General features: G+C 44.2%; 1 protein-coding gene across 3 annotated transcripts; it reads right to left on the bottom strand.

Moving 5' to 3' along the window:
• Positions 1–589: 589 nt before the first annotated feature.
• Positions 590–20788, bottom strand: EIF2S2 (eukaryotic translation initiation factor 2 subunit beta). 3 transcript variants are annotated; one of them, XM_018571480.1, is made up of 9 exons: positions 20596–20788; positions 12174–12351; positions 9341–9438; positions 9119–9254; positions 6782–6882; positions 4622–4770; positions 4454–4510; positions 2440–2525; positions 590–1104 (listed from the first exon to the last, which is right to left on the bottom strand). In XM_018571480.1, exons 1-9 carry the CDS (start codon positions 20608–20610, stop codon positions 929–931), a joined length of 996 nt encoding a protein of 331 aa, XP_018426982.1. In that variant the 5' UTR covers positions 20611–20788; the 3' UTR covers positions 590–928. The 3 variants fall into 3 exon arrangements, with proteins under 3 accessions (XP_018426982.1, XP_018426983.1, XP_018426984.1); XM_018571481.1 differs by having other exon boundaries at positions 9119–9245; XM_018571482.1 differs by lacking the exon at positions 4454–4510.
• Between the last annotated feature and the right edge of the window lie 2319 nt (positions 20789–23107).

Raw genomic sequence — 23107 nt, 5'->3', positions numbered from 1 at the left:
GCCTTCATTTAAAGAACGGTTCTCAAAAACACAATTATTCTTTCAACTTCAGCAGCATATAGTATAGAAGAGTTTGTGCTGCTTCCGTTAGTCCTTCAACTGCCAAGGACACGTCCTGTGTGTCATAACAACTAAAGGATTATATACAGCTCAAGGCTGCAATAGCAGAGAGTTTGTGTTATCATTTAACAGGGAGCTATCCCCTTTTATGTAGAAGTGATTGGGGTGGATATAAAGCCACGCGATCACTTCTACACAATGCAGGGACCTTCTCCTTACCTTTTTTTTTTTCTGTATTTCAAATAAACAAGCTTGTAACCAAATACATATCCTTGTTTATGTAAGCACATACCTTTTAATACACCAATGATATAATCAGAAGAAAAAAAAAAAATTTACCACCCACATTGAAGGTGACCCCCCACCAGTCCCCTCTGTGGCTACTCCACCACAGCCATCTAAGGGCCTACACAAGAATATTGTGTCATCACATTAACTGTCCATAGGGCACATTATTTAATAGAGGCCTAATACTTTAAAAGGAAATATATGGCGACAACACAAAAAAAGACACACAGTATGTACATGATCTGTGAATGTGATAATAACTTTAATGTATTTTGCATTTTACACAAGTCTGGTTAAAAATGCATATTCTTTCCCCCTATCCTTGAGATGGCTGGTAAAACTTTCTGTGAGCGATGACTTTATCCAATTAAATCAGCCTCACTTTGGAATTTCAGAAAATTCCTTTTGCGCAAGACAATGAAAAAAAACAAAACAAAAACAAAAAAAAGCAAAGATTTTCTTGCCCAGTCTCACGGCACTCGTTATAATATAAAGGGCAGCACTTCCCTGACTGTCAGGTAATGCCGCCAGGAGTATCCACAATCTGAGTTGGTAAAATCCGACCAGATGGGCGGGCCGGCTAGTTGGCTTTGGCGCGGAGTTGTGCTCTCTTGCCCGTGACTGCCTGGAATCCGGTTTTGATGCTAGCCACAGAACAACGAGAATGGCAGGTCTCACACTGCAGGAAATATAACCTGGTGTCTTTCTGGAGGATGGTGTCTGGCGACCGACAGGTGTGACAAGTCACATATTCCTCTGCAAGGGAAAGGCAAGGGAAATCATTTAGATTTAGCAGCAACTATTCTGATATACAGGATATCTTCATTCTGAAAGGTGCAATTATGAACAGACAAGCAAAAGTAAAGCCATTTCCCAATATTGCCAATCAAGCGTCAGAGTTCACAAGGTTCGTCAAATCACAGGATCCACCTACAGTGCCGGCTGGGGAGGTTTAAACAAAGGGGTCATGGGCATTATTGTGCATGAGAAGCTTTCGGACGTTTCTTAACGTCATCGCCGCTCTATATTTCTCAACACATGGTCCCCATGGTAGGACTATAACCACCATTTGAACCTAGACCACACCCTACTTTAGCTTTAAAGACCGGAGCGATATGTGAGGTCCGGATCACTCTCCGAACATCTTCCTCTCCTACTCCTACACAGGCAATAATGGACATGTAAAGAATAGAAGGGTTATGTTGCGTCAGTGAATACTTGAATTTTTTCCCGCAGCTACATATAAGAATACATACTTTGCATTCCACCCAACGCCATAAGGCCCCATTCACACCTAGGCGTATTGTAATATGCGCGTATGTCACGCGTTTTTTTTACCGCGATTCGCGGTAAAAAAGTCGCGCGACCGTCGTGCGATTCCGAAGGCTACTTGGCTGTATCCCAATGGAAAACGCCCTACAAAACTGCCCAAAGTAGTACCTGGACCTTTTCAGGCGTGGGCCGTTTTGTAGGGCGTTAGGGACGGGCGGAAATACGGCAAGGTGGGAACGAGGCCATTGACTACAATGCAATTTATATTTTTGACCGTTTTGTAGAGCGTTCGTCGAGCGTAGAACGCGCTACAAAACGGTCAGGTGTGAACGTGGGCTAACAGACGTTTCAGTTTTTGGTTTGCTTTGCATGCTGCAGTATTAGGTACCAGCCACAAGGTGGCAGCTGTGGTCCGCTAAGAAATGCAGAATACCAATAAAAACAGTGGGCCTCATTTATCAGTGTCTTTGGCATCAGAAATATCTAATTTCCCCAACAAGATACCAACTCTGCTTAGTTTAAGGACCTATTCACACAATTGCAAAGCACTAACATGCTAAATACACCAAGGTCCCATTTATTTAAACATTAATGGCACCCCAACACACTTAGGCAGTGCAGTGTAATGCAGATATAAACTAAACCATCTGTGATTTGTGATGCGCACATTCATATCCATTCTTCTGTCCATAAAGGTCCACTGCAAGTCCATTGAATGGGCTGCCTTAAAGCACATCTACACATAGCGTGAATGGTGCCCAATGAAAGGAAGAGTTTCATTTGTTGCCAAGTAGCAAACTTAAAAGCCACAACACTTACTGATATATCTTCTCAGGACGTTCTCTATCTGTTTCTGTTGGAAGCGGCCTTTGATGACAAGCTGGTTGTTGCCGTCTATGGAACCACTACAAAAATAAGAAAAAAGTGCAAAGATTCAGGAAAACAGATGCTAGAGGCTCATACCTACAACTTTATTAACTACATGAAAAGGGCAGAAAGGGAAACTAAAGCAAAAGTGTGAGCACATATGTACTGAGGGAACTACGGACATGCCATCTCTGCCCTTTTCAAAAAGCTACTTGCCTGGCTCCCTCTGGCTTCAATACTTTAAGCCTCTGACCCAGAAAAACCTTGCAAACAAGAAACACTTAAAAACAAACACTTCTGAACTGCGTACTTATTCCAGATCGCAGACAAAGTAGGAAAGCCCCCAAAGTAGCAAAAAAAATAAAAAATCTGGATGTTTTCCTAAATGCACAGATTACTGGATATTGAGTTCTTATAGGTATATTAAGCATCAGAGATTGTTGATCCAGGTAATATCCGATTGCATTATAGGATCAGGTAGGAATTTTTTCCTGTTTTTCCTTCCTCTGGATCAACAGGGGGTAATTGTGGGCATAGCGTTCTGTCTAGGCGTTTCTTTTTTTCCCCTCTCATATCTCTATAGGTTGAACTCTATGGACATGTGTCTTTTTTTCAACCTATGTAGCACGACAGGCAGTGAGCATTTTTAGAAGAGGTTGACAATGGGGTCCTTCATATGCTCAGTACAGGATTCCCATGATGATGCATGGTAAAGCTAAATCCTCTGGACCAACTACCACGGTTTCTTTAATAAGGGGATTCTGGGAATGGCTGGCACCAGGTCTAAAAAGGTGCCCATACACTGGCCGAATTTCGGCTGGTTTTTAATGTACCGGCCGAAATTCGGCCAGTGTATGGGGCTGACCTTTCAGCCAGCATTCACCGATCAGCTGATCAAAGGAGCCAGCTGGAAAATCTTTGTATGATCAGACCTGGCAGCCAATGAGCCGCCCGCTCTAATCAGGTATTCTGACATGTGTCGGCGGCACCCGTCAGAATAAAATGCAACAGTGGCGATTCACCGATCAGCTGATCAAAGGAGACAGCTGGAAAATCTTTGTATGATCAGAGCCGGCAGCCAATGAGCTGCCCACTCCGATCGGGTATTCCGACATGTCCCGGCGGCACCTGTCGGAATACAATGCAAACAGCAGCAGTTCCTCGATCGACACACTTTTTGTGTTGGAGGAATCGCGTCAGTTTCTTCCGTTCAGCCCGCTGGTTCAACAAAAGAAATTGAAAGGTGTATGGCCAGCTTTAGTTGACACATAAGATTTTGGAAGGGCATGAGACTGTTCAGGCAGAGATCCTAACCAGTTGCGTCTGCTCAAATAGTTTCCTGACCGCAAACTTCCAAGACCTTTCAACAGAAACCGCTTAAGCATTGCCTTGACACTTGTGAGTGCAGTGATCACCTTGTTTAAAAAAAAATTGACTCATTCACTCATTTCTGATTACAACATTTGGGTTAATATGAAAATCTGCCCAAATCTGTCAGCATTGATCCACTATAAATGGAAAGCTTATGTATTGATAGTTGCCCCTTTCGGCAAATATCACTGAAAATTTCTGTCCGTAATATAATTATTTACAGAACAAAATAGAGAAAACCCACAATGTTATAAATCAGTAAATCGCTAATCAATAAAAAGCGTCTATGTATTTCACGGTTTGTACTTATGACGGGTGGCTTGAGGGTACACTAAAGCACACTACTTTCAAGGTCCCTTAGCTGCATCACACATAAGCTTCTCACGGAAAGGTGATGTATAGTCCCATTCTGGGCAAACACAAAATATAATAAAGAAATCAGAACAGTGGAGACAAAGTGCTACTTTTTTTTATTGCGATGAGCAGAGGAAGGCGTCTGATGCAGTGATGAGCGTCCATTATGTCAGATGAGTTATCAGCTGTCAGTCTCTTATATTAAAATCAATACTACAAATGCTGCCGTTTGATGACTCACCTTGTACCCAATTCAGCTAATAAGAAAGCCAGAAGATGTTTTGGCTGACGATGTAATCTGTTAAAGGAACGTTGTAGAAAAGGTTGTTATTGGATGTCGTTACATAACACGAGGAACGCTGTATGACCAACATAGAACGGCAAGAAACACTCGCCAGAAGTCACTTACAGTTTGCAGATATCTGTGAAATTCACAAAAGAGGTTTTCTTTGTTCCTACTCGGACGACCTGAGGCGGTTTCATGATGAACTTCCTCTTCTCTCCGGCCACCATGTCAGGGTTTTTCTCCCTCATGATGTTAAAGACTCTGTTAAGCAGCTGTAACAGAAAAAGGCAAAGAAAGGACTTGTTCAGTCAGGAATGTACAAATGGAAATATAAGGTTGCACTGCTGTCCTCTACACCTGAAAACTGACTGAATGAGATTTCATAGAAAGTGCACTTATTTTTTTTCCCCATACCCCCATCCCCTAACATCACGGAGTCACTCCTTCCCCTCTGCAGATTGAGGGCCAGTGCACACCTATGAGACACCCTATCACGCGGCAATCGTGCACGATTCTGGGCGGATTGCTGCGCGGTAAGGAGTCGTATAGGTGTGCACCGATCGCGCTGTGGGCGCCATTATTTTCCATACTGGGGTGCCATTGGAAAATAATGGCACCCACAGCGTGATCCGTGCACACTTATACGACTCCTTATCGTGCGGCAATCCGCCCGAAATCGAGCACGATTGCTGTGCAGTAGGGTGTCGCATAGGTGTGCAGCGGCCCTTATACTTATCAAGATCCGGTTCCCATGGCCTCCGAGGAGTGTTTAAATCCCATGTCAAACTCCTCTCACTGTCTGGCCTGCAGAGTATAGCTCCGTAAACGTCTATGGGGCTCATCTACCTCCATCGCCCGTCTGGGAGATGCAGGGATCTCATCAAGTATACATCTGCGGAGGGGGAGGATGGGCTCCGTCATGTTATGCTTTAAAAGACACTTAACCACTCAGGGCAAAGTGACAGTGTGTGCAAAGGTGTTCCCCCTACCCCGATACTTAACCTTGCCAGTGCTCCCTCACTATTCTTTCCTGTCGCAGCCAGCTCTAAAATGTTACCAGTGTCAGCTGCTGCCTGACGTCGCCTGTTCAGCCACGTGCCAGTGATTGGACCCAGTAATTGGCTGCTGAACTGAACACTGTCACATGTTCCCCTATACCAGAAAGCACTGGTAGGGTTGGCAACCATCAGGTTTTTATAGCTGTAGAAGTGTCCCTGCTGGGAAAATGTACCCCTCTCTATTTTGTCAGGTGACCATCGTCACCACAACTGAAAGCAAAGGGAACTCCATGGCGCAGTCTTATGTCGTGGAAGGAGGTGGAGTGTAGGAGACGCAAAGCGCTGGATCGGGTAACAATCACAGTGTAGCTCCTTCTCCGTTGATTATACTTTATTTCGATTGGAATCTTTTTAATGCGAGAAGTTTTATTTAATAAAAGCTGTTTTATTATATGGATTTTTTTTAATTTAGTCCACGGTTCAGATGCAGAGCAGGTTGTTGGCGATATAACTTTGGATCCAGACGTGATCTAGGGGGACTGTGGATTTGGCCGTATTCCTGTTAGGGGATTAGTGATTCTAGAACTTCGTAAAAAGGTCTTTATCTAAGGTGAGTGGCTTTTTTGTGATGAGTTGTTTGGGGTGACACGCATATGGTGAAGGATTTGATCACTTAATGATATAATATAAGACACGAGATAGATACAGATACATAGATAGCGTATTAATAATTTTAAACACGGATTTATGTTTTTTTAAATATAGTATCACGTTGGATTAGATATGTATTTTAGAGCACAACAAAGTGGATGTAATTAATTTAACACAGTTTATAGTGAAATATATGCAGTGTGTACTTTATTTCATATTTTTTTCCAAAGCATGGCACATATGCTTGTGATTTGGGAAGGGAAATCCAACATTTTGTGAGGAAATCCTCCAATGGGGACACTTGTTCTGGTGACAACTGTCTAAGAAGGGATTTCTCACCTTCCTATTCTGTCTGCAAAACAGGAAGTCAAAAGGAAACAAACACAAAACAAAAAGGTGTAAACTAATAAAGGGTTTTGGCTTTAGATGTGCTTTTTTTCAGCTCTTCATTACAAGTGTTTAGCATCCAAAATAACTCAGCAACAGAACTTAAAGCATTACTGCCAGCCTGGAATATTTTGCATGACAGAATCAGGAAGAATTCAAAAGGGGGTACCTTGATATTTAGAAGTGTCTGACCAACCTATGAAATGACAGTTAATACAAATGTAAATCCATAGCACTCTAAACTTGCCTCATCGTAAGTGTAATCCCTTTCTGTGCCGGCCCATGCAGGCCCAAAGGAAGAACTAAAGGAGATGCCATCATCTATTTTACCGTCCTCTTCTTCAAAGGCTGAAAGACACAAGACAAATGTAAGAGTATGCACACAAACAGCCCTCCCATGACTCCTGAACCTAAGGTGCATACACCTGATCTTTCCCAAATAGCCCTTTCTGCTACATTTATGTGCAAAGTAACAGCAAGTAAAAAAAGACTAATGAAAGAAACATATCACAATGCAATTAAAATGTTCTTCTCTCTGTATTAGACTCAACAAGCCTTTCTGCAAGCAGGGGAAAGACATCATTTTGTATATTTGATTAAAGTAGAAGTACGGGTGAACTAAAATATACTCTTCCCGCAGCTTAAAGCCAGCGTGGGACACTGCAGTTGTCTCGGGCTGTAAGACCAAAAGCTGACCGATCACATGATTGATGATCTGTCAGCTCTTGGTCTCTTCACTGTCCCCCCCACAGAAGAGATTTGTTTCTGGCTCTCAGCTATGCAAAAGAGGCAAAACCAGCTGTCAGGCTGATGTGGTGGATCCCAACATTACTGTCGTGCCCCGTCAGTCAATAGTGGACACCTCTGTTTGCATTGTACTCTGACAGGTACCGCCGCCACCTGTCGGAAAACCCAATCAGAGCGGGCAGCACATTGGCTGCCAGTTCCGACTGTATGAACATTTTCCAGCCGACTCCTTCGATCAGCTGATCATGGAATCCCGGCTGAAAGGGGGCCCGACAGCCCCACACACTGTGCAAATTTAGGCCGGTACATTAAAAACCGTCCAAAATTCACCCACTGTATAGGCACCTTAGGCATAAATAAAACGGGAAGAGCATATTCAGTAGTCACTCTTCCACTTTTCCCAAGTCTAAAGGCCAATTAACCATTTCTAAAATAAATTTGGACAGAGTGGGGAAGGGAAATAATCGCTGGACTTTGTTTATTTACTGACTGCGTCCGCATTAGAGAGAGCTCCCTTCCTGTCACAACTGTGCTGCTCCCATAGGAACAAGAAGTAGAATGGATCCTTCAGAAAATGGCTGCCTGGTCTTAAACAGTTTCTTGGTCCCCAAGTAGAAAGGCAGGAAGTCGCTCACTGATGACATCATATCACATCCAACTTTATGAAACCAGGACATAGCACATTGCAGCCCCGCCTAAGACCGCCAATCTCTGGAGACGAAGCTGCAGTGTGCTATGTCCGCATATGTCATCAGTGTGCAACTTCTACTTTTCTACTGAGTTATAGAGCGTGGTTGGACTTTCTTTGGTTGGCACCTGGAGTTTCTTGGTCACTGACCTAAAACAAATATGCAGCAAATGGCATCAGAACTCCTGATCTTTAATCACATTGTGTGGACACACTGCACGCGAAGCAGCGGTGGTGCGTGCAATGTGTCATGTCATTTTTCACTCCGGCACGTTAACTTGCGGGAGCTCACATAGCTGACGGGAATAAAAATGTCATCTTCAGCCAATCGGCTCGTGCGTATAAACACACAACATCTGATTGGTTGGAATAGCCAGGTCTTTCATCTGGCCGTGCACAGTTCACACACTGCATGCGAACCTCCATGATTGACAGCTTTGCTCCACACCGCTGCGCATGCAGTGTGTCACGGGCTTAAAAGGAGAACTATGAGGCGAGTGCTTTTCACTCACCTCATAGTTCTAGCCGACCTGTGACAATGAGACTGTCACAGGTCGGCTCAGTAGATCGGGAGGTGAGCGAACACATACCGGCGTTTGCTCACCTCTCGATCCTGTCACGGCTCTCTGCCGTGACAGGGGAGGGGCTGGATTCCCCCCTCCCCACTCCGATCCGCCAGCGCTGGCTGGTGGAACGGACGGGGCGAGTACAGCTGGCTCTGCCTCTAGATAGGCAGAGCCAGCTGTCAGTCACGCAGCTGGGTGGATCCCGGCACAATTGTCGGGATCCGCTTAAGCTGCGGCGTCTCAGTATACCACGAGCAGCTGCTCGTGGTATACTGCGAGCTACAGCTCGCGGTATACTGAGGCTGGGGTGACGGGAGGACGCTAGTTTCTGTCCTCCCGTTACCCTGAGAACTATGGGCAAAAGACTTAACCCCATAGTTCTCCTTTAATACTTGCTTCGGGTCAGTGAAAGCACTCAGGATCGGGCTCAGTAGCCAGCAAACTAGATATGGCTGCCATTCGCAATGGTCAGCAATTTGGGCACGTTGAGGCCTCGTTCACACCAGACTCGGGCCAGAACACACTGGGTTCTGGTTTGAACGAGGCCTAATGCTCATCTTCAGCTATAGCCTCTAAAATGTACCTTCATCTTTATCAATAAAGTCGACATCATCTGGGAACTTCACATTCTTCTTTTTCTTCTTTTTTGTCAGCATGAATTCCAGGTCATCCTCCTGGGACTCTGAGGCCTCCTGCAGTTCATCTTCAATCTTTAGATTCTGTCATGAATGAGACACAATGGAAATCAACATTCCTGAACAGGCACTAGCAGGGAAAAAAGGCAAGTGAACTATTCATTTTCTACCTTAATGCCTTCTTCTGGTTCTTCGTCAAACTTTTTCGTCTTCTTTTTCTTCTTCTTCTGATTCAAAAAGTTCAAATCGTTGAAGTCATCGGGAGCATCTAAGAAAAAAAAAAAAAACAGTTTCTTCATGGAGACCCCAGCATCCAAAAGGCTTTCTTACATTACCTTATGCTTCATCTGTGGTCATACATTCAAGATTAAAAGGAGTCTATTTATCAAATGTTTTCAGCCAGTCACAAATGTTTTTAATGCATAAGCTGGTCAATTACCTAGTACAGCCCCTTCGCTCCTTAAATGTCATAATTCTCCCTATTATAACATATTATGTACCTTTTATGAGGGAAATATAGCGTCATTTAATTGACAGCTCTGAGACTGCTGACATCGCATCCAAGTTAGCGGTGCCCAATAGCAGTCTCTGGGCTTTTGGATATCTGCACATGAGACTTTTACTGGTAGATAAATAGAAATCTGGACACCGGCACTCCAAATGCAGTACAAATGCGGCTATTTGACAGAAAAGCAGCACGCATCACACTTGGTGCATTTCCGTCATTAAATAGACGCATTTGTACTGCATTTGGAGTGACTGTGTCCAGATTTCTATTTATGCACGATAACGGTTGCCACTATATGGAAAAAGCGGTCAGGAGTGCGATGGGTTCAAGGACTGTTACTGGTAGATAACACACATAAAATACACATATCTTATGGGAAGATTTTTGTTGAAATGAATTATCTGGGGAAACTGTCCAAAGACCAAGCTTAAATCGCAGTTTACATCAGTATTTTGGTATATCCAGTATCAGTATAGTCAGAGTGAAAAACTGGCACCAAAGCATCCCCTTTACCTTCATGTAACAGATCAGATTTGTAATAAGGTGATTTTGCCATCGTAGGTTTGCAGTCCAATACTACCAAATCGGAATTAACTAGCTTCATGGCCAAACCAAGTTATCAAATTAAAGGAATCCCAGCTACAGCTAGGGGCAACAGCACCCTACTCTCCCTGACAGAGTACCAAAGCAATTTTAAGTCCATATCTGGGCAAATATTAACCCCCCCCCCATTGCAGTTTCCTCCTTGCCATGTGAAGAAAGTTATACTCACCTATGTCCACCAGCTGGCACCCTCACCAGCACTGTTTTTAGGAGTAGGGTATAGTTAATCCAGCGCTAAAGATGTGCTCACACTGTATGGTCCTCTAAAGTCCCCTTATACAGATGTTAATCTTATTCTGGATACTGAGAGGGCCCTACTGCTGGACAGCCAATAGGAAGTGTCCACGTCATGCAAGCACTCGATGAAGCAGCCCGACTTATGTAAACAATAGGAGGCAAAAAAGACTCGGGACTGGAGGGTCATGTGACTGCAACTTTAGCAAAAAGAACATTTTGAGGGTTTTTTTTTTTAAGCCAAGTATCAGTTAAGGAGGAAGCTATGGTGACACTAAACACAGAAGTTAAATCTTTAAAATGCATTCTTGTACCTTAACTATTAACAATACTGCATCTTATTTGCATATCACTCGGCGGTAGATCCTCAAATCATCTCTGAATTGGTGCCGACACTGTCCTTCCTTCTGGAGGTAGACAAAAGGTTTCCCATGGTCCCTGTGTGTGTCTTACACTAACCACAACTCCAAGCTCGCTCCCGTGGACTACAATCTCAATACAAATGAGTAAACTAAAATGGGAGATTGTAGTCCATCACGGGAGCGAGCTTGGAGTTGTGGCTAGTGTAAGACACACACACACAGGGCCACGGGGAATAAAAGCAGCCCCCCTCCAGAAGGAAGGACAGTGTCAGCACCAATTCAGAGATGATTTGAGGATTTACAGCCGAGTGATACGGAAATAAGATGCATTATTAATAGTTCAGGTACGTGAATGCATTTTTAAGATTTAACTCCTGAGTTTAGAGTCACTTTAATAATTTGCCCAGAGATAGGATTTAAATAGCTGGCAGGTGCATCAATAGGATATAACATGAGGAAAGAGAATCTCTAATCTTAAGTTGTTGAAGTGTGGGACTCTCCTCCCATTTATTTTGTTTCCTCTTAAGTAAGGATTGGCTCGGGAGTGTTCGCAGCTCCACGTGCCGAGCCCACCAGGAAGCTGACAGCACCAATCACAGGCACTGAGACATTTCCCGATCTCTGCAGTTGCGGACCGGGAAAATGTCTCAGTACCTGTGATTGGCACTGCGCGCTGTCAGCTTCCTGGCGGGCTCGGCATGTGGAGCTGCGAACACTAACAACATCCTTACTCTTAAGCTGGCCATACCCCTATAGATTATCTGCAGAGTTTCTATGTTCAGATGGAAAAAGTACAACAGATTCCTCCACCTCCGCTAAACTGTGTGGATGGAGGAATCTCCCACTGGACCAAGCTTCATTATCTTGCCAGTTGGCCCCGCTGGCTCTCAAAAAACCTGAACACTCTGATTGGATGCAGGCATTTTGAGAGCCTGCAAGGATGACTAGCGAAATACTGAAGCTTGGCTCAGTGGGAGATTCCGCCATGCACACAGTTTAGCGTAGATGGAGGAATCGGTTGCACTTTTCCCATCTGACGTATAAAATCTATAGGTGTATGGCCAGCTTTACACATTGTGATTCATCTACCACAGAGCAAAAATATCAGCTCAATAAAAGGCTTTGTTTTGGGGTTTAGATACACCAGCTCCAGTCACTGTGACTAGGAACATCACACATTCCAGATATATTCATTGCATTGACAAAGAAACTGCAAACACTAACAACACATTAAAAGTGAAATTAAAAGCCGGGATAGAGTCCAACAAAGGAAAGCAAACCAGGACTACACTGCACCTTTCTTCCTATATGACTCATCATCTGCGTCCGCATCCTTGTCTTCCACTGGTTCTGGTTCTGCCTCTTTCGTTTCAGGGATCTGGGTCTCCTCCACCTGCTGTTCTCCCTCTTCATCCAACATAAAAGGCTTCTTCTTCTTCTTTTTCTTCTTGGTCATAGTAGGGTCGAAAATCATCTAGAAGGATAAGACATAAAATCAGTATCATTTCATTTCCCTCCATCTTTGGGGTACACAAACCCTGCTGCACCTGCCGTTCAATACTGACTACATGTGTCAAGACTTAGGTTCTACTTGTGCCAGAAGGTGGAGCTCCATGCAAATTCTATGAATCTATATGAAGCATATTCTTCTAAGCTGCTTTACTGAACATAGACATGAATGGGGACACTCCAGACCTTAGATAGAAATAATAGCATGGAAGGTGTTGCTGGGCTTTCTTATGAAAAAGCCCAACATGCTTTACATGTCTGTGACTTACCCTGTGTCTCTCCTCTTCTCCCTTGTTGAATATCTCTACTGCGTATGCGCCCGCCCCATGATCCTTCATGGCCGCTCGAGAATTTTCGGATCTTCAGACGGGAGCGAGCGGCGGAGACAAGTTTGGTAACTTTTTAATTTTTTTTTATGTTTTTGCATATATCTAACGCTTGATGGCATTAGATATAGGCCAAAAAAAAGCATTTGTACAGGCAATTTGCACACATTCAATTAAAGGAGAACTATGAGGTGAGTGAAAATCACTCAGCCTCATAGTTCGAGCCGACCTGTGACAATTAAACTGTCACACGTCGGCTCAATAGATGGGGAAGTGAGCGAACGCATACTGTCGCTCGCTCACATCTTGATCCTGTCCCTGCAGAGAGCCATGACTGTCACGCATGGCTCCTTGTAGGGATTCCCCCACTCCGATCCTCCAGTGCTGAGTGGCGGAACGGACGGGGGAGGGTACAGCTGGCTCTGCCTCTAGATAGGCAGAGCCAAGCTGTCAATCACGCAGCTGAGTGGATCTCGACAGTAATGTCGGCATGCACCCCAGCTGTGGCGTCTCAGTATACCGCGTTCAGTAGCTTGCGGTATACTGAGCTTAGGGTAACGGGAGGACGCTAGTTTGTGTTCTCCCGTGACCCTAAGGAGAACTATGGGGAAAAACACTTACCCCATAGTTCTGGTGTAAAGCCAAAATGCTTCACAATGCTCCAAAAGAGGTCTGGGTTCTTTTTCAAGCTACAGGCTCTTTGCTACAAGCGTCAGAATGCTCAGATGTTAACTGGGGCCGTTGAACAGGGGTGAAGTCCATAAACCTTGCTGCACTCCGTACCGGTCTGACCCAATATTGGGTGTTTGCAATGACTGCGGATGGCGCCACTCCAGATACAATAACAGATAAAGATGTCACCAGCAGCCTAATCCACATTAGTGCAGATCCATTTTATTAACACAAGTCATAAAGACAAGCGCTTTCGGGGGCCACACAGGGTCCCCTTCATCAGGCTCAATAATTACAAGGATTGGAGTGCTGGTGACATCTTTACCTGTTATTGAACAGGAGTGGACACATTAATATGGGTTCCCGATCTACTAAGCCGACCTGTGACAGTCTCATTGTCACAGGTCGGCTAGAACTATGAGGTGAGTGAAAAGCACTCATCTCATAGTTCTCCTCTAAGCTGGGTTCCCACCTAGGCGTTCGAAATATGCGTCAAACGCTCGTTTACGAGGGCTATCCGGCTGTATCCTAATGGATACGCGCGGAAATACGCCCAAAAAAAGCTCCTGTACTTCATTGGGCATAGGGCGTTTTTCAGCACGTTCCGACGCGCTGAAATACGCCCAAGTGAGAACCATGTCCATAGGAAATAATGGGATTTCATTTGCTGGGCGTTTTACAGCACGTCGATAAGCGCTGTAAAACGCCCAGGTGTGAACCCGGCCTTAATGGCTCTAAAATTACTGCTCTCACTCCGACGTTTGCAGCAATATGCAACATGTGCGGCATGTAGGCGCACATGACGCATATATGTGTGTGTATGTCGGGGGCGGGGACTTAAAAAAAATTAATGTTATGCTTTATTTTTTTGTAATGAATGTTTCATTTTTGTATTTTTCTTTTTTACACACACAACTTTATTGCTTACATGGGGGCTAAGAAGCCCCCTATGGGATAGCCAATTTACATGACAGGTCCTCTTTATGGAGACATCAGGGGTCTCCAAGACCCCTAAAGTCACCTAGGGACCTCCAGAGAAGCTGATGAAGCAGAGATCGGCTTCATCAGCTTCTCTAGCTGGAGAGTGACACTGAATGCAGGAAGTGATGTAATATACATCACTTCCTGCATTCGGGGACTGAGAGGAGATCAAAGGGAGTTCGTGTACTGAACTCCCTTTGATCTCCTGTCACAGAGCCGTGCCGGTCCCAGCCGCATCGGGCACAGCGGATCTGGGGACCGGCAACGGCAGTGACAGCTGCTGATACAAGTGATCGAACGTCTCTCGAGACGCTCGATCGCTAGACTGTAAAGCTCCCGGCCGGCTAATTACAACGGCCGGCCGGGAAGCTGCTCGTCGGGCTCCACCGTCCTCTCGTCACTGACGAGCAGACGAGTGGATTTTTCAAGCCCTGAATATGGGATTCAGGACACAGTCTGTACAATCCAGGAGCAGTAGGAGCCAGCTCCATTGACAACAACTAGTTAGGTGCCAGCTGTCATTTATAAAGATTTGTCCAGCCCTGCTATACCTCCTCATCAACTCACACCAAAATAATCAAAAGCCAAAATGATGCAACGACAAGCAAACCAAGAATGATGTCACTCAAGAGGATAATGCAACAAGCTGGAAACACTGAATTTATGACGGCAGCTCCTATTAACATCTCTGAATCATAGTAACTAATGAAATTGTGTTTAAGTGGACCTGTGCTTCTTTTAATGTGTGGAAGTAAAGCTTCTGCCTAGCAGTAGACAGCACAGGATGCCTATTATCTGTATTACACAGAAAAACTGCATCTGAGCACCTCCCTGATTTAGTTTAATTCTCTCCATTGTTTATTAATATTTCAGGTATTTATATAGCGCTGACAATTTACGCAGCTCTTTACATGCTGCACAGTCACATCAATCTAGTATCTATTACTGGGCAATGACTTCCTCTGACTTAAAGAGAAACTTTATTAATATTTTGACAATATCAACATAGGCACCTTCACAAATGTTTAGTAATGACAATCTACCAGCACATAGTTCTAGATAATTGCAGGATCTTTATTCTCTGCATACCTTATTTCTCTTTTCCTCCCCATCCTTCTAACAGTGGCCATTTTAACTAAGGGCAGATTAATCTATCTCCCTTTACTTGCTGGAACTCTGGGACATGTGACCATGCACCATCTCGGGGGAGGAAAATGCCTTTCCCTGAGATCTCATGAGATTACAGATGAGATTTCCCAGTAATGATCTGCTGATATAACCTTTCCAGGATGCAAAGCTTGGGCACAATTACATCACTTTTGCCAAAGAGGACCAGGAGGTAGATAACAAGAATTTGTAAGCAAAATGAAAATATCTTTGTTTAAACCGGACCTTTACCCAAATTTTAAAAATAACAACAAAGACACCTTTAAAAATGTCTACCTACAAACACATACTTCTAGGTATTCCTTATTTCTCTTTTCTTCCCCAGTCTTCTGACAGTGGCCATGTTCACTAAGGGCAGATTACACTATCTCCTATTACTGGATTTCTGGCACATGTGACTAGGACATGTGACCATGCACATGATCTCAGGGGAGGAAAATGCCTTTCCATGAGATCTCCTGAGATTACAGAGATTTCCCAGCAATGCTCTGCTGATGACAAGGCAATCCCAGTGTGCTTTGCTGTGCCAAACTGTATAGTGACACAACCAATGAACTTTCTGAGTAGAGGCTGATCAAGCCAGGAAGATATAAAATTAAGCAAACCTTTAACTTGTGCATCAAGGTTCAGATAGATGCTACAATTCTTCAACTCCCATCATGCATGCCCATTCCAAACACTGGCATTGCCCAAACTGAAGTTGAATAGGTTCAGTGGCAATGCATCAGAATCCAGTGTGCAGCCCAGGAGAGTGAGGTATTAAGCTTGCAGACGAGGATTAACACACAGGTATGATTCTAAATAACGTGTGCCGATAACCTAAGAATATCAGTCGTCAACATTATCTTTCAAATAATCCTTTTCCCCTCACAGCCGATGAGCTCTTATCTGTTTTGAACTGACGGCCGCTGTAACTGCCAATTCTTCATTTAACAATGCTGTCCCAAACTGACTCAGCCGGGTTATGAAAGGGTAACATGGAAATGAAACTTGCTGACAAGCCTTAATAGAATAGTGACAGAGAGGCCGATGTCTCTCTGAGAATGCAAGCGTGAGACATCTGCCCCAACATCTATAGCATGGCATGTCACCACTTTCTTAAAGCAGACCTTATAGAAAAGCAAGGTTCACTTATTACATTAGGACCCCTTCCTCCATAATAAATAGCGGCAATAAATTAAAAAAATTACATGGGAGAAAAAAAATAATATACTTAATAGAGAACTATGGGGTAAGTGTTTTTCCCCAGAGTTCTCTTAAGGGTCACGGGAGGACACATACTAACCTCCTCCCGTAACCCAAAGCTCAGTATACCGCGAGCTGTTACTGAGACCGCCGCAGCCAGGACGGATCCCGACATTACTGTCGAGATCCACCCAGCTGCGTGAGTGACAGCCGGCTCTGCCTATCTAGAGGCAGAGCCAGCTGTACCCGCCCGCTCCCTTATCCCTTCCTACACTCAGCATTGGAGTATCGGAGAGGGGGGAATCCCTGCAGGGAGCGGTGACTGACAGTCACGGCTCTCTGCAGGGAGAAGATTGAGAAGCGAGCGACGGTATGTGATCACTCACGTCCCGATCTATTGAGCCGACCTGTGACAGTTTCATTGTCACACGTCGGCTCGAACTATGAGGAGGAGTGATTTTCACTCACCTCATAGTTCTCCTTTAACTTACCGGGGGCTAGACAAATCTAGGCAGCCAATGCTCCTTACAAATTACAGAGGGTACCTAACTTTTGAGATTTTCTCTTGTCAATGAAGCAGACTCCTAAAAAATCCTGCTGGCTCCTGGATTGGACAGACTGGCTGAAAAAGTGTCATTTGTCTTCCCAGCTCTCAGCTTCAACCCTGTGGAGCCTAGGTGAGGGAGAAATCAAGATGTTTCCACCTAGATCCCAGAGAATGCTGTGCTGGAGCATCTTCTCACTAGATTTGGGATACTCACATTCCCAGAGATCTGACTGCAAGGATGGTGATGTTTTCACCCAAACATTCTTCTTACCTGTCTACGCTCTGCTGATAACTTATCCTGGGAAGGCCATGCAGAGTCAGAATGTATAGTGGATGGTCCTCCCATAGGAATGTGTTGTAAAGAAGTCACCGCTACAAGCTCACTCCGGTGACGGACTACAATCTCAGTAAAAATTAGTAAAACTCCAGGTGCGGGGAAACAAAATCCCATCATGCCCCTGGGAGTCACACCTGTGGCTGTCATAGCCACGGATTGCCTAATGGGAATTGTAGTTGCTCCTAGCTAGAAGGCCGGAGTTTACCTACCCCTGCCTTAAAAAGGTTTAAGTAAGGTATACACGGTGCGCATTTTGGCCTGTTCTTGATGAACCAGCCAAAATCCGCACAGTGGCTGCCGCTGTCAACATCCTTCCACCGACATCCCTTGATAACCTGATCAAAAGAGCAGGTTGGAAAATTCTCAGTCGAATGGAGCCAGCACTCAATCAGCTGCAATCTCTGTTCAGGCTAGGTTAACACTATGGTGATCCATGACCGCGCGGTCACGGAATCGCCCACCACCGTCGAGCATGCTGGTGGTGCCATTATTTTCTTATGGCACCCCAGTCATGCTAGCCAGATCGCGCAATTTCCCGTCGCGATACCGCCTGTGCAATTGAACATGATCGCTGCAACAAAAAAGCAGCGAGTTCTGTGCCGCAAAAACTGGTACATGTATAATTATTTTAGCTATTGCCACACGGATGTAACCCCATTGAAGTCAATGGGGCCGCGTGGCAACCGCTGTGTGCAATTGTGCACGATCCTGCCGATATCTGAATCTAGCCTCAGGCATTCTGACAGAGGTCGGCAGCCACTGCCAGGACACAATGCAAAACAGCGGCGGATTCCTCCATCCGCGCTTGTGAGTGTTGATGGAGGAATCTGCATGTATAATGGATTGCTGGTCTATAGCTGATGGTATATTCTGCATTGTGCTGTATAGTGTACTACCCTGTTTCCCGAAAATAAAACCTAGTACCATTTTTGGAAATTGCTAAAATATAAGACCTACCCCGAAAATAAGACCTAGTTGTGACCATTCCCAGGGCCGGTGGTTGCATAACGGGGAACTTGAAGAGCCGCGGGAGAGAATCAGTGGTGCCAATTAAGCCAGCGCTAGAGGAAGCGAGGCGGCACCAGAGGGAGCAGAGCCGCACAAGCCGATGCTTCCTCTATAGTGCCGGCTCCATAGGCGGAGTGTATTTGGTATCACTCCGCCTGTGAGTAATCGATAGTGAAAGCGCGCTTCGCTCATTCTGGTCACCAAATTGCTCTTGGAAAGGTATGGCACCCCGATTGCCCTGATCACCCTATTCTTAACTTTGCCATTTTGGATTATTTAATTTGGATTTACATTAACTTTGGATTGTTATACAAAAAAAAAATAAGACCTACCCCGAAAATAAGACCTAGTGTGTTTTTTTAAGCCAAAAAAAATATAAGACAGTGTCTTATTTTCGGGGAAACACAGTATTGCTGGGATTTGTTGTATTCCTCTATATAGCGCAATGCATAATTCCCCAGCTATAAGGTATTATTGCTGGGATTTGTAGTCCTCTATAGCTGGTGGTATTCCGCATTGCACTGTATAATGTATTATTGCTGGGATGAGTTGTATTCCTCTATAGCCAGTGCCATTCTGCATTGATTGCTGTATAATTTTACACTTTCCATTTCCCTATATTACTTACACACTTTATTTTATTTTTTACTTTCACCGCTCCAAGCTTGCTCCTGTGATGGACTACAATCCCAATACAAACTAGTAGTCCATCACTGGAGCCATTCTTTTAAAGGAGAACTATGAGGCGAGTGCTTTTCACTCACCTCATATTCTAGCCGACCTGTGACAATGAGACTGTCACAGGTCGGCTCAGTAGATCGGGAGGTGAGAGAACACATACCGGGTTCGCTCACCTCTCGATCCTGTCACGGCTCTCTGCCGTGACAGGGGAGGGGCTGGATTCCCCCCTCCGATTCTCCAGCGCTGACTGGCGGAACGGACGGGGGAGGGTACAACTGGCTCTGCCTCCAGATAGGCAGAGCCAGCTCACTCATGCAGCTGGGCGGATCCAGACATAATTGTCGGGATCCTCTTCAGCTGCGGCGTCTCAGTATACCGTGAGCTGTAGCTTGCGGTATACTGCGGCGTCTCAGTATACCGCAAGCTATAGCTTGCGGTATACTGAGTTTAGGGTGACAGGAGGACGCTAGTTTGTATCCTCCCGTTACCCTTAAGGAGAACTATGGGGAAAAGCACTAGCCCCATAGTTCTCCTTTAATCCGATCAATCAAACTTAATAATCGGCCAACTAAGCGATTTTGAAAATAATCGTTAGCTGCAGCACTACTTTACATTACCTTTCCAAAAAGAATTCCCTAAGCATTCCAGCTTCTGAATTCTAATAAAAATCAGGTTTTTATAAAGATGCTCAACTTCCAAGGTACACCTGTAGGCCAAGCACCCCTCTCCTTAACCTGTCTGTAAATCTAGTGTGGAAAGGTGAATACTTAAAGCAGGGGTGAACAACTCTGGCCCTCCAGCTCTGCTTTAACTACAAATCCCAACATCTCTCTACCTCTGGGAGTCAGGCCTGTGGCTGCCAAGGGTCTTGCAATGCCTCATGGGACTTGTAGTTCCACAACAGCTGGAGGGTCAGAGCTGCCCACTCCTGCCTTAAAGCCTGATTGGGATGTGCAAAGAGCAGCAACTCCACATGTACAGAAGTAAATCTTGGTTCCCCAGAGTGACATTAGCCGACAGAGGATATAAGAATGGAAGCTGGAGGCGATTTGCACATTGCTGCTCCTCTAAGCAATACTACACTGATCAGCCAGGACAGACGCCTGTCAGTAGATGGGATCACATGACCTGCAGGGACTGGAGAGCTCAAGAACACTATAGAGCCCCCTTCTCTGCCATGAGCCTGGGCAACGAGGGCTACACCCTGGACTGCCCCATCCCCGCCATGCCGTAGGCCCCAGGCCTCCCTCTGCAGCCGGCGCACATGTCCCGGCACCTCGTGTATCCACTTCCGGCCTCACTCACCTCGTCCCCAGACATGTTGCCGGTAGGTCCCTCCGCCGATCTCCACCTGCTCTGTATATGAACGAGGATAACGTGTAAATCTTACTGCCACCGACACCCGGCTTGAGCACTTCCCTCCGGTCTCCGCTCTTACATCAGCTCGCCACTCGCACACTTCTGCGCCTGCGCACAACACTCCGCCAACATGGCCACCAGCGCCGATACGTAAAACGTCTTCAGCGTGCGTCCGCGCACTGCATCATGGGAGATGTAGTCTTTCCGGTCACAGCCCCCTGCACCCACACTGAGCATGTATTCACATTTTACTTGATAAAATTGTTGTTTTAATATTATTCATTTTATATGTGTATAATATTATACACATTCAAACTCATATGTGACTCTTTGAAAGTATTTGTGAATTTTCAAAATATATCAAATTAGTATGGTGTGTATTAATCTAAGGCCTATTATTTAAAAAAAAAGGCTAAAATAGTATTCTGCTGTTATTTCCTGGTAAAGATAAAAAAAGGTTACATTTCGCCTCCAGATGTCTATGGCTTTAGGGCTCATGTCTGTGGGTGTCCAAGGCCGTACAGGGTAAACACTGGCGTATTATATCCCGCCATGGAGCCACAGGTGCTGCTTACAGCTTCCCATAAATGTAATAAAAACGGGAGCAGACAGAATCTAGAACAGTTGCCATGGCAACCAATCAGCTTCTTCATTTCATTTGTAAGGCTTAATTGAATACAGTGAAGAGAGAAGCTGACTGGTTGCCATGGGCAACTGTTCTAGATACTGTCTGCTCCAGTTTTTATGACTTCTCCCCAATGCCTGTACGCCAGTACTTGCAAACATAAAAAAAGCACAGATGCAAGTATAAAGAAGTAGTCACCCGCACACCAAGGTCCCATGCATCAATCCGTCCTTTTATTGACTTCAGATACACGTGGCATCACAAGCATAAAGCTTTGTTTCGGAAGCTAACATAACCTTCATCAGGCAAAAATCAGTTTGGGACCATGTTAGGTTCCAAAACGTTGCTTTATGCTTGTGATGCCACATGTATCTGAGGTCAATAAAAGGACGCATTGATGCATGGGACCTTGGTGTGCTGCATACTACTTCTTTATACTTGGATCTGTGCGGTGACATCCGCTTCCCTCCCAGCACCCTTCCAGTATATGACTAAGGAATTCCGGTCTGATGCCTGGGACCTTGGTGTGCAGGTGACTACTTCTTTATACTTGCATCTGTGCGGTGACATCCGTCAATCAGCACCCTTCCAGTATATGACTAAGGGATTCCAGTCAGGAGTGCAATGGGACACTTGTAAATAGTACTTGTAAACATGCCGCGTATATGTGCCCTCGGTTCCGCTGTTTGTTTACATCCAGCGATGCAAGTCGTTACTGTCCTGGCCAGGCATGCACATTACAATGACACGGATATTGAAAACATGGAAAAACAAGTATGTAAAATTGTTACATTTACATTTTTCTTTTCTTTTGCTTTTTCTTTGCTTTAACTTTTTCCTTTATTTCCTTTTATATTTCTTTCTGTTTTCTTTCCATTTCTCTTTGTTTCCTTTTTCTTCCATTTCCTCTTCTTCTCTTTTCCTTTTACTTTCCTATTCATTTTCTCTTTCTCTTATTTTCTTTTTTCTTTCATTTCCCTTTATTCTTTCCTTTTTCTTCTTTTCCTTTTTCTTTCATTTCCTTTTTTTTTTCCTTTTCTTTCATTCTCCACTTCTTTTCCTTTTCTTTTTCTTTCATTTCCTTTCATTCTCTTTTCCCCTTTTTTCATTTCATTTTACTTTCTTTTTCCTTCTTTTTTCTTTTCTCTCCTTTTCCTTTTTTTCCATTTCCTTTTATTTATTTTTTCCTCTTTCTTTCCTTTTCCATTTCTCTTTTTTTCTTTCATTTCCTTTTATTTTATTTTTCTTTCCTTTTCCTGTTTCTTTCATTTCCTTTTATTTTCCTTTTTCTTTTCTTTTACTTTTTTCTTTCCTTTTATTTAAATTTTTCTTAAACATGATATAGTTTTCTTTTTTTCCCCAAGTAAATATTAAAATATTACCTTTTATATATGAATATTACACATTCTCATATTTATTCAGCAGGTAGAACTCTTCATCCCTTTTCAGATGTTTCCAGTATCTTTTTACCACCTGTTGTACAAAGCCTATTGTTTACAGACCTCAGTAGTTCAAGCTGAAATGTACGTGTGAATGACATCACTTACTGGACATCTCCATCTGAGGTTTCATACAAGGCAACTGCCATACAAGGCAACTACTGCAATGGTGTCTGTTTAGCTTACATATAGTGCTCTGAGACTCCTACAAGGCAACTACTGCAATGGCGTCTGTTTAGATGACATATAGTGCTCTTAGAATCTGTTGTCATCTATTAATTTTTTTTTGTATAATAAAGATTTTATCTATATAGTAAAAACTAAATATAAAATATAATTTTATAAAACTATAATAGAAAAAAATTGATCCAAATCCCTAATAGTTTTCTTTTAA

Source organism: Nanorana parkeri, unplaced genomic scaffold (assembly GCF_000935625.1).
Source record: "Nanorana parkeri isolate BGI_ZX_2015 unplaced genomic scaffold, ASM93562v1 scaffold1766, whole genome shotgun sequence".
NCBI lineage: Eukaryota > Metazoa > Chordata > Amphibia > Anura > Dicroglossidae > Nanorana > Nanorana parkeri.
Note: the sequence above shows the minus strand (reverse complement) of the source record. Positions and strands in the feature narration are given on the sequence as shown.